Raw genomic sequence first — 13,749 nt, 5'->3', positions numbered from 1 at the left:
CGCTCGCTATTTTGCGGAAATAGCGTACGTATCACGAACGTACACTAGGCCCAAAAATAACTTAGCGTGCTGCCCATGCGCAGTGCAACGACGTAAGGATAACGTGTGCGATGTTTTAACGTACGTTATATAAAACTCTCTATTATTAAAAATTTGGGAGGGTGTACAACAGCAGTCCAATCCATTCATACGCATACTTCAATAATTTAGAATACATGTTAACCAAACACGTTAAGTCAACCGTTCTTTTATAGCCACGACACTTTTTCAAGTTTTTTTTAATGAAAAAACGATTTGGAAGGAACAAAAAGCATCGAACGAGTATATCTATCAAAGTTGTGTCCACGTACCTTCTCCCCGACCTCTGTAAGGTCACCCGCAGGAAGTTTGCTAAGGTCGTCAAGGAGTTTGCAGCACTGCAGAACTTCGTCGTAGCGCTCGTCGTCCATTTCTCTCCCGTAAAGTATGTTGTCGCGTATGGTCACGTTGTACACGTGCGCCAGCTGAGGGACGTAGGCGACGCGGCCCTGCCAAAACAAGGAGGAGGGAGCAAATGGTTTTGTTGCAAAAACACGCAAATGCATTCACACTTTTTTGAGGTGAGCGAATGGGTAAACGCTCGATTTTTCCCGTCTCTGGAGACGCTTATTGGCAGCTTTTCCGCGAGTGCGAGATGAAAGTCCTCCAGTGAGCATCTTATGCCGCGCACGGAAGAGCACCGGCTGCTTTTTGTTGTGTTTCCGCCTGCCGAAGACGGCGCAGCATGTGGGGTCACAGGCGAAATAACAAAAATTACCCCACCTTCCCGCGAGGCGAGCCCTGTGGAGAAGCGACGCATCTTGGGGGTTCACTTGGTGTTTCCGTTGGGTTGATTTCCTAATTGCGTGGAACTTGTGAAGAACGCGTATGATGTATTCTTTATTTAACACGCGGCGTAACGTTAACGATCACGGCCTTGTGGTCGCTGAAGTGTACCGGTAGTGGATCGTGAAGTAACGGGACCACCATGAAATTTTTAGCGAAGATCAAGTCTATGCACGTGCCCGAAATCGGAACGCCGGTGCTGGAACGACCGCGGCTATGAAGCAACGTGGCGCGGCTATGACGCAACACAATCCAAGCCAAGCCAAGCCAAGCCAATCGAATCCAATCCAATGCCGCTCGCGAGAGAGTGTTCGCTATCGGAGAGGAGAGGGGGTGAGCGGCGGAGAGCGCAGCTCGCGTGGCGAGGAGAATGGGGGAGGGGTGTGGACGGACAACAACGCCGTATGGAGGGACAAGGCGAGTGAATGAGATGCAGTCGCATCTAAAACGCTGAGCAAAGAAGAAAAGGTGGCTCCTCTGTAAAGCGTCCTCGGATCGTTGCAATGACATAGTCCACAAAAGCCTGTTTGAGACGGACATAATTTGGATTGTTCGGAACGTCTTTCACATGGTTTGAAGCATTACGATAAACACGGACGCTGAACACAAATAGACAAGACAGATGGTAACTTTCAACTACTTTTATTAGCCCAGGCATCAGCCTATATTACTGTACAAATTGAGAGAACGAGAACGAAAGGCAGCAACAAACACACAGCTGTTCTCCAATATCTGCTCGCTTTCGCCCGGTGTTTCATCGAACAGAATGGAGTGGTGCAATCAACATCAAAACTCCAGTCGTATTTCTGCTGCGGACTGTGTGATAATTCTCGTGTTTTATCTTATTTCCATTTTTATTTCTTTTGAAGAAGAATTACGTAGAACATCAATTCACTTGTATCGGGTCTTTTTAATCATGTCTTTGTCTTTAGTGTTCTTCTCGCGTATTTACCTGCGCTGATGACGTTTTAGTTGGTTTAAGAAGCTAACCCCGGTGACGTACTTTTCCATGGCAGAAAAGGTTTTAAAGCCTCTTAATCGACACGGGAAAGGCATAGCCTTCACCAACAAAGCACCTCATAACAATGGACTGCAGTTTTTAGACATTACCATGAGGGTTTATGAAGACCGTGTTTGTTTATGGTACAATACACCTGCACAAAAATAAGTGATGCCCTTTGGACTGGTCCATTCTAGAACAGTAACAAGAGAAATTGTTTCACCCACTGCGGAACTTGCTTTACAGAAATTTTGCGTTTAAAAGATGCAGAATAGTTTTATTTACTGTAGAAGGCCGGCAAGTAAGGCTTGTTGGTTCATACTGATGGTTCATATTGATCAGATAAAATCTAAGAAATACGTCTGTGTCATGCTCTACGCACACAGAGTTTATGTTTTAAACTGGGCGCGTTGGTATATAATTGAAGCAAAACGCCGCAAAAAACACAAGGACAGAGAAAAGATGACAAGAACTACGCTGAACTTTGAACTGGTTTTATGGCGAATGAAGCGCAATATACAGAGAGCCGTCCAACCACGCACATGCGTTGAATATGCAGTTCTTTTGGAGACCGGGTGATAGAGGCCATACTGACCGCGCCTCACCAAGCGTTGAAATTGGTTCGAATTCCACAATTTCACGTGACAGCCGTGTTTTGCACTTTTTAACGATGGAAGTGGTTTGCAAATATGGCGAACAGCCTTTACAGTTTAAACAGTGGCTTTACTAAAAGCCTTCCGCATCTTTGCTTTCCTGCGCAGTTTTTACATTGTCCGTGTGCTCCCTCTGCCTATCACTGATGCATCTCGAGGATTGCCCAACGTACACTCCCGCACGTTAAAGAAATTTGGTAAACTACGCCTTCGGCGCATTGAAGGAAAGGTCGCCGATGTTTTCTGCCATAGCGTGAGGATTGGCCACAAAAGTGGGAAACGTGGACCATACGCGCACGCATGAGGACGTGGAGGAAGATGGAAAAGGCTCGAGGTGTGAAACACGGTTCGGGCGGCAGCGGAGACTCGGAGCTAACGAGCGGATGAGTACCGGGGGCGGACCCGGAGTTCCTGTGGTCAAATTCGAGTTCAAGTGGCTCGAGGCGTGTGAGTGAAAATTAATATGCAGAAAGCTAAAGTAATGCTCTATAACCTTGGGTCAATTACCGTTGTTTGAGATGGGTGGCGAGGTAAGCGAATATATTTACTTAGACCAAGTTGTGACCCCGAATCCGAACCATGAGGGAGCGATAATTAGGAGGATAACAATGAGGTGGAGTGCATTCGGCAGATATTCTCAGATAATGAATGGCACCCTACCATTCTCCCTGAAGGAGAAAGTGTATGACAGCTGTATCTTACCGGTACCCACCTACGGGGCAGAAATTTGCGGCCGCACTTAAAGGGTTCAACTTAAATTGAGGATGACCCAGCTCGCAATGGAAGGAAAGATGATGGGTGTAACATTAAGGAACAGAAAAAAGCGGAGTGGGTAGGGAACAAACGCGTGGACATATTAGTGGAAAATAAGAAAAAGAAATGGGTGTGAGCAGGTCCTGTTGCACGAAGGCGAGATAACTATTGGTCATTAATGCTAACAAAGACAGAAAACCTGTCGACCAAGGTCCTAGGCGTGATAGTCCCAGCAGAAGCGAGAGTTTCCGACCTAGACAAGTGTCTCTATGGGAATAATGAGAACGAGCTTACAGTTAATGGCTTCTGGTAAAACTTTCGGAGTCTTAACGGTATCCTGATACCTAGTTGCTCTGATGCCTTCTTGTGGGCGCGGTATCTGTGATCGGTGGCCATAAGTATGCGATCAGGCATTCGAGGCAGTGGCCTTAACTGGCACTAATCGGCGCGAGTTGAGGTTCCACGGCGCACAGCAGGCGTAGCGGGTCGTCGTCCCGAGGAGGTGGCGGCCCCCGCAGGAAGGAACCGTGGCTCGCTTGTCGCCTGAATGTCCAATGAGACGAAAGATTCACCGAGTCCGAAGGTCCAATTCGTCACGTGATCAACGAGACAAAAGATTCACAGAGACGGAAGGTCCAATCGAGCCTGAATGTCCAACTAGATGAAAGCTCCACCGAGACGGAATATCCACGGTTGGACCTTTCGTCTCGTTGGACCTTTAGACGCTGAATCTTCCGCGGCCATACTTGGGGAGTCCATCGTAGACTATCAAGGCCCTGAAAACGAATACATGGACGCACCCTTCATCATGAAAGAACTCAAAGCGGCCATCAACACCTGCAAAGGCTTCAAAACCCCGGGGCCTGATCAGATCACCACTCCGGCCCTCCGCAACCTTAGCAATGCCGATCAGGAATTTCTCCTGGAAAAAAATTAATGACATTTGGACCGGCAAAATTCCGCTCCCCAAGGAGTGGAAAACGGGCCAGATGATCTTCATACCAAAGCCCGGAAAACCCATCACCCCCACAAACCTCAGGCCCATCACTCTAACCTCCAATGCGGGAAAACTATTAGAGAGGATGGCTCTTAGACGACTTCAGGACCACCTTGAAGACACTCACCACCTCCCATATAATTTACTTGGCTTTCGGCTCAAACTGTCGACCCAGGACGCCCTGCTGGCCCTGTATGAAGATGTCACAAAGGATCCCAGCTGGGCGAAACTCAAAGCCATCGTGGCAGTGGACCTACAGAAAGCCTTTGATAACATAGCCCACGATGCAATTCTACGCGAATTGGAGGCTACGAATGAGGGCCAAAGATGTATAACTACATCCGGGACTTCCTCAGGGAACGCAAACTGACCCTATGGGTAGGAGACCACCAAATGCCTACTATCCAACACCCACAACGAGGAATTCCCCAAGGAGCAGTGATCTCCCCGACACTGTTCACGTTAGCCATGCTGAGAATACACAGGGCCTTGAAGAATATATACGACCTCCAACACCTCTTATACGCAGACGATATCACGATTTGGACCTCGAAAGGCTTCCCAGGACAAATTCAAGACACTCTACAAACAGCCCTTCTCACCATCAGCTCAGCCGCCAAAGAAATCGGTCTCCAATGCAGCCCTGAAAAGTCCCAACTCCCCCCAGTTCACCACCCACGATGGAATCCCCCGAGTATTCAACTGCAATTAGACAACCAACCAATCCAAACCAGCAAGGAGATAAAGATACTTGGACTCCACATCCAAAGCAATGGCAAAGCAGACTCGGTGGTAGCGCATATATTAAGACAAGGAGCGCAATTACTAAATGTCTGCAGAAGAATTGCAAATCTAAACCACGGCCTGAAGGAAGCTGATCTACTAAAACTGCAGGACGCTCTTATTATATCCCGAATTAGATACGCACTACCGTACTGCACTGTCACAAATCACCATCATGAGAGGATTAACGCCCTCATTCGAAAAACTACTAAATTTGCTTTAGGTGTTCCTATCTGCACGGCGAACACCCACATAGAGAACACGGGGCTCTATGTTACGTGCCTGGAAATCATCGCGGCCCATCGCCACAATCAACTAATACGGCTTCGGAACACCCAACCAGGCAGGGAATTATTAGGTTCTTTGGGATTTTCCGCTCATCAGGCTACCACGGCAAACCTAGCTATTCCCCGCGATGACCATGCCCGCTTCACTGTAGGACCCATACCTAGGCACATGGCGGCTCGCAAAAACGACGAAAGACGCCCAATCCGAGCCAAATATTTTTCTAAAAAGATCAGCAAAGCCCTTGATGAAAGGCATGTTATCACGGACGCGGCATGCCACCCTACTAAAAACATCTGGGCCTGGGCAGTAAGTACGCGCGAGGCTCGCTTCTCCTCCTCCGACATATGCCCCTGCCTTAATAGCGCAGAAGCAGAAACCTACGCTATTGGAAAAGCCATTGTCGACCATGCATCCCCACACAGTCCCCTTAACATCTATACTGACTCACAAGAAGCATGCACCCGCATACTACACAATAACATCCCACTTAGCGCACACAGCCTCTTTCAAAACATCAAAGGAGACGTAAGGATTTACTGGGTGCCTGGTCATGCCGGGCTGCAGGGCAATGAAGGAGTCAACCAGCTCACCTGTGACACCGCTGTCCGGGCTCCCTGCAACCGCAGCCAGCCCCAGGAACCTACGCCCCCGAAGCCCATTACTCTCGAAGACCTCCGCAATCACCCTAACCCGTACGTTCGCCCACATCCACAACTATCGAAACATGAACAAGTACTTTTTAGGCAAGCGCAAGTGGGTACCCTCCTAACCCCAACCAGAGTGGCCCTCTACAACGGAACGCCAACTCCCACCTGCCCAAAGTGCTGCAAGGCCCTCAACCGGGACCACATCTTCGAAGGATGCAGCCCGTTCCCCGGAGGGAGAGCAGCACTCCAATCACCAGCCCTAAACGACCAACGCCGCCTTGCAGATTTCGTAGAGAAATTTGTTAGAGGTGCCCTGAACTGATGGTACCTGACCCGGCTGGTAGTTTAACAATAAAGCTTCATTCATTCATTCCGCGGCCAGGCTGCCCGGTGCCATGCTCGGACACCTGGATATGGCGCGGAAACGGGTGTCCGGCTTTACGGCGCCGGCTCCGCTGTGCAGGCAGAGCTGGCGATGTCCCGGCGCTGCTGCACGGTCGCCGTCCTCAAGAGAAATTCGCCCTTTTTTAGATGCCACGCATCTCATTCACCCGCCTTGTCATTCCATCCGGCGTCGGCGTCGTTGTTGTCGGCGTCCGCCCCTCCCCCATTTTCCTCGCCGCGCCAGCTTCGCTCTCCGCCGCTCACCCCCTCTCCTCTCCGATAGCGAACACTCTCTCGCGAGGGGCATTGGATTGGACTGGCTTGGATTGAATTGGCTTGGATTTGGATTGGATTGGATAAAAGTGGATTGTGTTGGATTGTGTTGCGTCATAGCCGCGGGAGACGCACTGGCGCCGCCGCGTCCCTTCACCGTTATGCGCGCTATAAAACGCGGTGCCTGCGCCGCTCCGCTCCATCGTTCCAGCGCCGTTCCTCCGCTGTCCAACGCTGCAACGTGAACCCCCTATGCGTCGCATCTACACATGGGTTCCCGCGAGTGGAGGTGGTAGTTTTTATTTAGATGCGAAGGCATATCATTCACTCGCCTTGTCCTTGCATCCGGCGTCGTCGTCGGCGTCCACCCCTCCCCCATTCCCCTCGCCGTGCCAGCTGCGCTCTTCGCCGCTCACCCTCTCTCCTCTCCGATAGGGAACACTCTCTCGCGAGGGGCATTGGATTGGCTTGGCTTGGCTTGGATTGGATTGGATTGGATTGGATTTGCATTGAATTGGATTAAAGTGGATTGTGTTTAATTGTGTTGCGTCATAGCCGCGGCAGACGCACTGGCGCCGGCGCGTCCCCTCACCGTTATGCGCGCTATAAAATGCGGTGCCTGTGCCGCTCCGCTCCATCGGTCCAGCGCCGTTCCTCCGCTGTCCAACAATGCAACGTGAACCCTCTATGCGTCGCGTCTACACAGGGGTTCCCGCGAGGGGAGGTTGGAGTTTTTTATTAAAGGAGCCATGAAGAGAAAACACAAGTTTGGTTCATTCAAAAGATTGTCTCGTTAGAATCATATTGACAACACTTTTAACGTAAACTTCGCTCAAATAAGCTACATAATTAGGAAAAACGGGAATGGTCATGCGACCCACCAGCTCATTTCCCGCAACAGAACCTATGATGTCACATGAGCTAAGCTCTGCGATTGGCGGAGGCTGGCAGAAGCAGACGCAAATTAGGTAGAGCTTACAAACTAGACGAACGAGCGATTTGCGCTTAAATTTAGGGCACATTCTTTACAAAGCAATAAGAATGATGGGACAAACAGTGGAAGTTACGAAAGCACATGTAAACATAGAAGTACTGATGCGTTCTGCTGTTCGTACTGCGCACAGCATGCTTGGTTTAGCTGCACAGCACTACGGGGCTTGGGGTTGTCTCAGACAACACTGGCCGATTGACGCAAGCAACGGTGTCTTACGTGACCCCATTTGTCGAGCGAGCACTGTTTCAGGGAACGAATATTTTCTCCCAGAACAAAAACAAGCCAGGTTTAAATGCGGGCAAAAACAAACCAAACGCTTGCCACGGTATGGTGGCGCCATCTAGGTTACGGAACGTAAAGAAACGCGGGAACAAACCAACACCGCTGTACAGGGTGGAGACAACCTTTGAACGGTCCCGTGCCGCCGCAATTGGGCCAACGGGCTCAACGCGTTATTCTTTTCGTTTCCCACGAGACCTAGCAACGCGAAACAGACAATATGATTCAAACTTCTTCAGTAAACCGCGTTGCGGCGATAATTTTAGCACGGTTTTGACACAATGACTTGCTTCGGCGGCGAGCGAGCAACCGAAAATGGCGGCGCCAGCGTATACGTGTCTCTACCCTGTACGGCGGATGCGTGAATGAAGGTACTCTAGGCTGCAGAGCGGTTGGTTCCTGTGATGTCATTTGGGAACACGAAAACGCACGATTGAGCGGGAAAATCAAAATTTTAACCTAAATTGTTTAATTTCTCAGTGAATAAAGCACCGTTTGTATCCGGACAAGCGCTGGGGGCACTATAAAACACGAAATCTTTCGAATAAAACCAACTTGCATTTTCTCTTCATGGCTCCTTTAAACGTACCCGAACGCCACGCCGATCTTTCATCCCAAAGTTTCGAAGTCTTCTTCCTTGAACGGCCGAAATCACCAAGATCGTAGGTGACGCGACCAAAGTCGAAACGGACGCGTAGATCGACAAAGTAGACAGCCGGCTAGCGCGTCTCATTGAAACCAAACAGTCGATAATCAATCCATGAAAGAAACAACGGCTGGTCCGCAGACTCAGAGACAAAGTTGTGGAACTCAAGCCAGCGATGGAGTATCACCTCCGCGCGCTATGCATAAAATAGGGGAACAAGATCCGCAACGCGACCTACGGGCAGCTGAAGAACGGGAAGACGTGGAACCTACTAGCTGCGGCCCTGCTCGACGAAACTAAGTCGCAAGTCGCACCGAAGGGACAGACTCGCCAAATTCATACATCGGGCGGTCTCGGAGCAAGGCGCCGACAAAGTTATCAGGCGCATCAACGACAAATACCCGCCAACTACAGCGAAATCCCGTTGTTACGATTCGGCATAATACGTTTTACAGCCTAATGCATTTTTCTTTTCATTCCCCGCCGACGCCGCTTACAAATAATGAATGTTTGTGAGTTTAATGCGGTTAAATTTTCGCCGAAAATTGGATAAATCGACCGTGAAAGCACATCGCTATACTAGCTTAAAGCGCATTCCAAAACAGGCCTCTATCTGCACGCTGCAGAGCCGCTGAGGTCGCGTCAGTGCCATGTTTGGGCGAAAACATGGCTACCAGGCGTGGTAGCGATGTGGCAATGATGATGATGCGTCAGGCGATGCACCGCCCCGTCGAGGAAAACGTATCACATTCAAGGAATGTGCGCGATGCTCTCGGCCGGCACTGACCTCCCTCGCCGACTCCTCGCTATGCGCTATGCTTCGCCGCCCTGTTCTTGGTAACCTTTCTCCCTTGTTGCTGTGTTCGCTGGTGCTGCTGGGCTTTTTTGTTTTCCTCTGTTTATACGTCCATTCGTTACGTTTATTCACCCGAAAAAAATTCAACATAAGTATAAAGCGTATACTGTTTGAGAAATTCCAGCTTGACGTAATGTTGAGTTGAAATGGTCGACAACGTACCCGCCGTGTTCTATTTTTTTAAACTTCCCACGCATGTCATGTTAGTTTGTGTTAACATCAGTTCATGTACACAAAATTCACTAATGTAATTATATTGTTATGCCGTGTCAAGAACAGAAAGAACTGCGTTTTTACACCTGATGCGAGGAAGTTTGTTATTTCACTTTTGCGGTTATTTGCCTTCATTTATGTGTTGTGTCAAAATTGTAAGCTACTCTACCGTTCGATGTAGCCACAGCTGTAGGGTGGCATCACCCACTCAGGTTTTGGCATGTCACACAAGACAATAGTCTTGCACGAAAATAAATAAATAAAGAAAGTTGCTGTTTTCGGTTGACATCTTCGGCTTTTCCTATTCTACGTCGCAAATTATGATTTGTTTATTGCTCTTGAATAGCGTGAAAGCACATCGAAGAAAGCAATACTTACGAAGTTTCTGTTCAGCTCAGTGCAGTACTTTTATTTCTGTATAACATCTAAAAAGAAAATGGAGGATAGGTAATGCACCTATCTAGAGAGTTTTGTCGACCACTCAGCGTAAAGTCTGCTTATTCGCAACAACAAGACTTCGTCCAGGTGTTTCATATCGACATATCTAATGGGAGTTTTGTTTTTAGACATGTATTTGTACTAAAAAACTAGCTCTCATTTCGGAACGTGCACCACCATTGCAAGACTTGAAGTGATGAGGCACACCAAGACACCCAACACCATGCTTCTTGGCGAATTCCCGCAAAATGAGTTGAGAAATAATACAGCCAATTATCTGTGAAGTGGTCACAAAGTGGTGGGGATCAAGTGTTACCCCCGGAGGCTCCCAGTGACATGTTTTTGTCAATACCCAACTTCAAAGAAAAGCTGGTCACTTGGGTAAGTCCTTACAATGACCTGAAGGATATTCAACCGCATAGAATATAGTGAAGCTTCATGTTTACAAACCGCGGTGGCTTAGTGGCTAAGGCGTTGCGCTGCTGAGCACGAGGTCACGGGTTCGATTCCCGGCCGCGGCGGCCGCTTTTCTAATGAATGCGAAAAGCAAAAATGCCTGTGTGTACGACATTTCGACGCACGTTAAAGATCCCCAGGTGGTCAAAATTAACCCGGAGCCCTCCAATACGGCCCTCCTCATCGCCTGCGTTGCGTCGGCGCGTTAAACCCTACAATCAATCAATCAATCAATCAATCAATCAATCAATCAATCAATCAATCAATCAATCAATCAATCAATCAATCAATCAATCAATCAATCAATCAATCTTCATGTTTCTTCAGGCGTTTCTGCAACGCATTCCAGTTATTCTTCACCTGCGCAGGTGGTTTGCGCGCTGCCGGTGAAATGATGCATGTCGCTCCCAGAGTGCTTGAGGTCTCACCGTGCAGACGACGCTTCCCGCGGTGCAGGGCATCTCCCCAAGGATGGCAGACAGCAGCGAGGACTTGCCGCTGCCGACGAAGCCTACGACCGCCACCAGCGACCCAGGCGGCACGTGCAGGGTCACGTCCTTCAGCTGCTCCTGCGCCGACTCTTCCCTTGGGCTGCTCCAGGAGAAGCAGCACTTCTCCACACTCACGCACCCTGCATTGAAAGTGCCCTCACAAATCCAGATCTGGCGCAACACGTTCAAAGCGCACTCGTATTTTAACGGGGCCCTCTTCCCTTTGTTCGCCGGCTACTTTGAAGTAATGATGACCTTAATCACATACCTGGTTTCCGGAGTACGGCCTCCACAGGCCTCTTGCCGTGTTTGTGTTCGTCCATCTCAGTGCAAAATGCGGATATTCGTCCAAGCCCGAGAGCGACCTGTAGGTACAGCCAAACGGATCGCAGTCTCACTACTATTTCTGTAAGTGATCAGCCATGATATATATCTCTCAAAACTCTGTCGGGTTTACGTAGTCGAGTTTGCAAAATGGCTGAAAATCTCAGGGGGGGGGGTGACGTCAAAGCGGCTATGCTTACTGCGTGTTGTGTACACGTAAAAAGGTTCATCGGTACACCTTATGTCCTTACGCGCAAAAGCACTGGCTGCGCGTAATTCCATTCGCCCCTTTACGATAAAATGTTCTGTAAGGAGGACCGCAGAATGCGACGTCTTTGAAAGTGTACTCCAATTACCGTATCCCGAAGGCTGACGGCTGCGTTATCATTGCATCTACGAGTTTATTACCCAATTATTTACGGCTCATAGACAGCTCATAAATTTAAAAAGCCATGTATGAGCGCCACACCGTTTTACTAAGTGCTTCCACAGGCGTTTTCTTGGTGCGTTACCCACGTCAATTATTTTTACACTCCTTGATTCTGGTTCAACATTCCGCTGTCCTTAAACGTATGCGTTATTGTTTAAAACAATTTCTTAATTTGAAAAAAAATCAGAAATGGCTGAGTTCGCTGCAGCCTGTAACATAATGAACTATAAATTTCATACCTTAGTTCAGATTACGTGCGCAAAGGAGCCATTGGTTTGCTTAAGAGAATTGTTGGTTGTGGTTCAGAGAACGTGCCCACGCACTGTGTTTATGTATATTCCCTGAAAGTTAAATTCCGCTCGCTGGTATTTTTGTGTATGGTATTCGCTTATTCTAGTCCTCGTTTCGCTTATTGATTTTAGCCAGAATATAACGGATGATGATGATGATGGTTTGCGTTTCATGGCGCAAGGCCGACAAGGGCAAAGAGCGCCAAGCACAAAGTTATTTGATGAGGACAGATGTGCATTTAGATACTAAAAAGTACTCAGTAAAAACAAAAGTGAAGCGAATGCATGAGGATGACTGGTGTAAAGGGCCAGGTTGCCACGATGAAGGGTAAGAAATGAGATGTAAAAACTTGACATCAATGAGAAAATTAAAAACACGCTTGATGAAAAACGTGGGCTCCTCTCCTACAAAGTATGACGGGTGAAACGGGATGTGTTTTCTGTACAGTTGTGGAAAGTGTTTGCGTCGTGTGATGTCAAGTGCCTTGCATTGCGTGAGTGTGAACTACAGATAGGGCCTGTCCGCACCTGCTGCACTGGGGTTTCGATGATCTCGTCAGCAGATACGAGTGCGTTGCATGGGCGTGCCCTATCCGTAGCCTACCCAAGGCGACTTCCGTGTGTCTGTTGTGTGAGTCAGTTGTGTCACGTACCAAGTGTGCTTGTATTACGTGTAGTTTGTCGTCTGTCTGTTTATTCCACTGTGCTTGCCATTTTCTACGAAGGTGTTGTCGAATTTCTGGCTTAAGGTCACTGCGTGATAGTATTGTTATATATACTGTGTTCCTGAGTGCGGCAACTGCGGCCTTCTGATTAGCAACCTCATTGCCAGCAATCCCCAGCATGGCCTGGAACCCAGCACAACACCATAACAAGTTTTTGGGCATATATAGACATGATAGTGTTGAAAACCATATGGACAATTCTGTTTTTGCTTGGCTTGTGTGATGCCAACGCGCACAGCGCTCAAGGAATCTGTATATATGATGGGCTTTGTGTTCAAATGTGTTGATGATGGATTTTGTGTTCAAGAATTTGGTGTGCAATGAGTAAGATGCCATATGCTTCAGCTAAGTAAATTCTGGTGTATGTGCTGATGGTTCTGCATGCATCAAAGTTTGGCCCATGAGCAGGACAAGACACTATGGTTGTAGTTTTTGATGGGTTACTATAAAACTGTGCACATTGACACTCATACTACAAGGACAAGAAGTGCTGCAAAATTGCAGTTTGTGGTACCCTGGTTTTATCCATTTCCATAAAATACAAGTCACAACATACAGTTAAAGGTGCCAGGGTGGTAAAATGTCAGTAAAAGGAGATGTTAAAATCCGAAGCTTCCTGTCTCAGTCTAAGTGAGAACGGCAAAGGAACGAACAGGCGATTTACGAACAGTGGTGATGTGGATGCATCATTAAAAACAGGTTTAAAAGGATGGCTATTCAACGATGAAATTTTAAAAGCGTAGAGCAAGTCTATGTACATTCGTTGGTCCTCAAGGCACCATTTGTTACATTCAACATATAGACTCTGGGCCGGCCTAGTGCGCAACGCACCCGACGCAAGGCGGAGGCCAGAGTGGAGTAGTGGATCAAGAATCTTTAGTGTTGTTTTTGATGCCGACCCATACACCACGCTGCCGTAGTCTAACCGAGACCCGACTAGGGCGGTAAAGACCCGGAGAAGCAGT

General features: G+C 48.3%; 1 protein-coding gene across 4 annotated transcripts in view; it reads right to left on the bottom strand.

The window, feature by feature from the left end:
- Nucleotides 1-13,749, bottom strand: part of LOC144176019 (multidrug resistance protein mrp-7-like) — a 367,249-nt gene that overhangs the window by 147,359 nt on the left and 206,141 nt on the right. For all 4 annotated transcript variants that reach the window (XM_077705122.1, XM_077705124.1, XM_077705123.1 and 1 more), the window contains 3 exons: nucleotides 11,284-11,380; nucleotides 10,953-11,155; nucleotides 351-527 (listed from right to left, as the gene is read on the bottom strand). In XM_077705122.1, the coding sequence (XP_077561248.1) occupies nucleotides 351-527; nucleotides 10,953-11,155; nucleotides 11,284-11,380 (477 nt within the window). The remainder of the gene's footprint in view (nucleotides 1-350; nucleotides 528-10,952; nucleotides 11,156-11,283; nucleotides 11,381-13,749) is intronic.

The sequence above is a fragment of the Haemaphysalis longicornis genome, unplaced genomic scaffold, assembly GCF_048455015.1.
Source record: "Haemaphysalis longicornis isolate Haplotype H1 unplaced genomic scaffold, Haemaphysalis longicornis Haplotype H1 scaffold_3, whole genome shotgun sequence".
In the NCBI taxonomy this organism is placed as follows: domain Eukaryota; kingdom Metazoa; phylum Arthropoda; class Arachnida; order Ixodida; family Ixodidae; genus Haemaphysalis; species Haemaphysalis longicornis.
The sequence above is the reverse complement of the archived record's forward strand: the minus strand, read 5'-3'. Positions and strand labels throughout refer to the sequence as shown.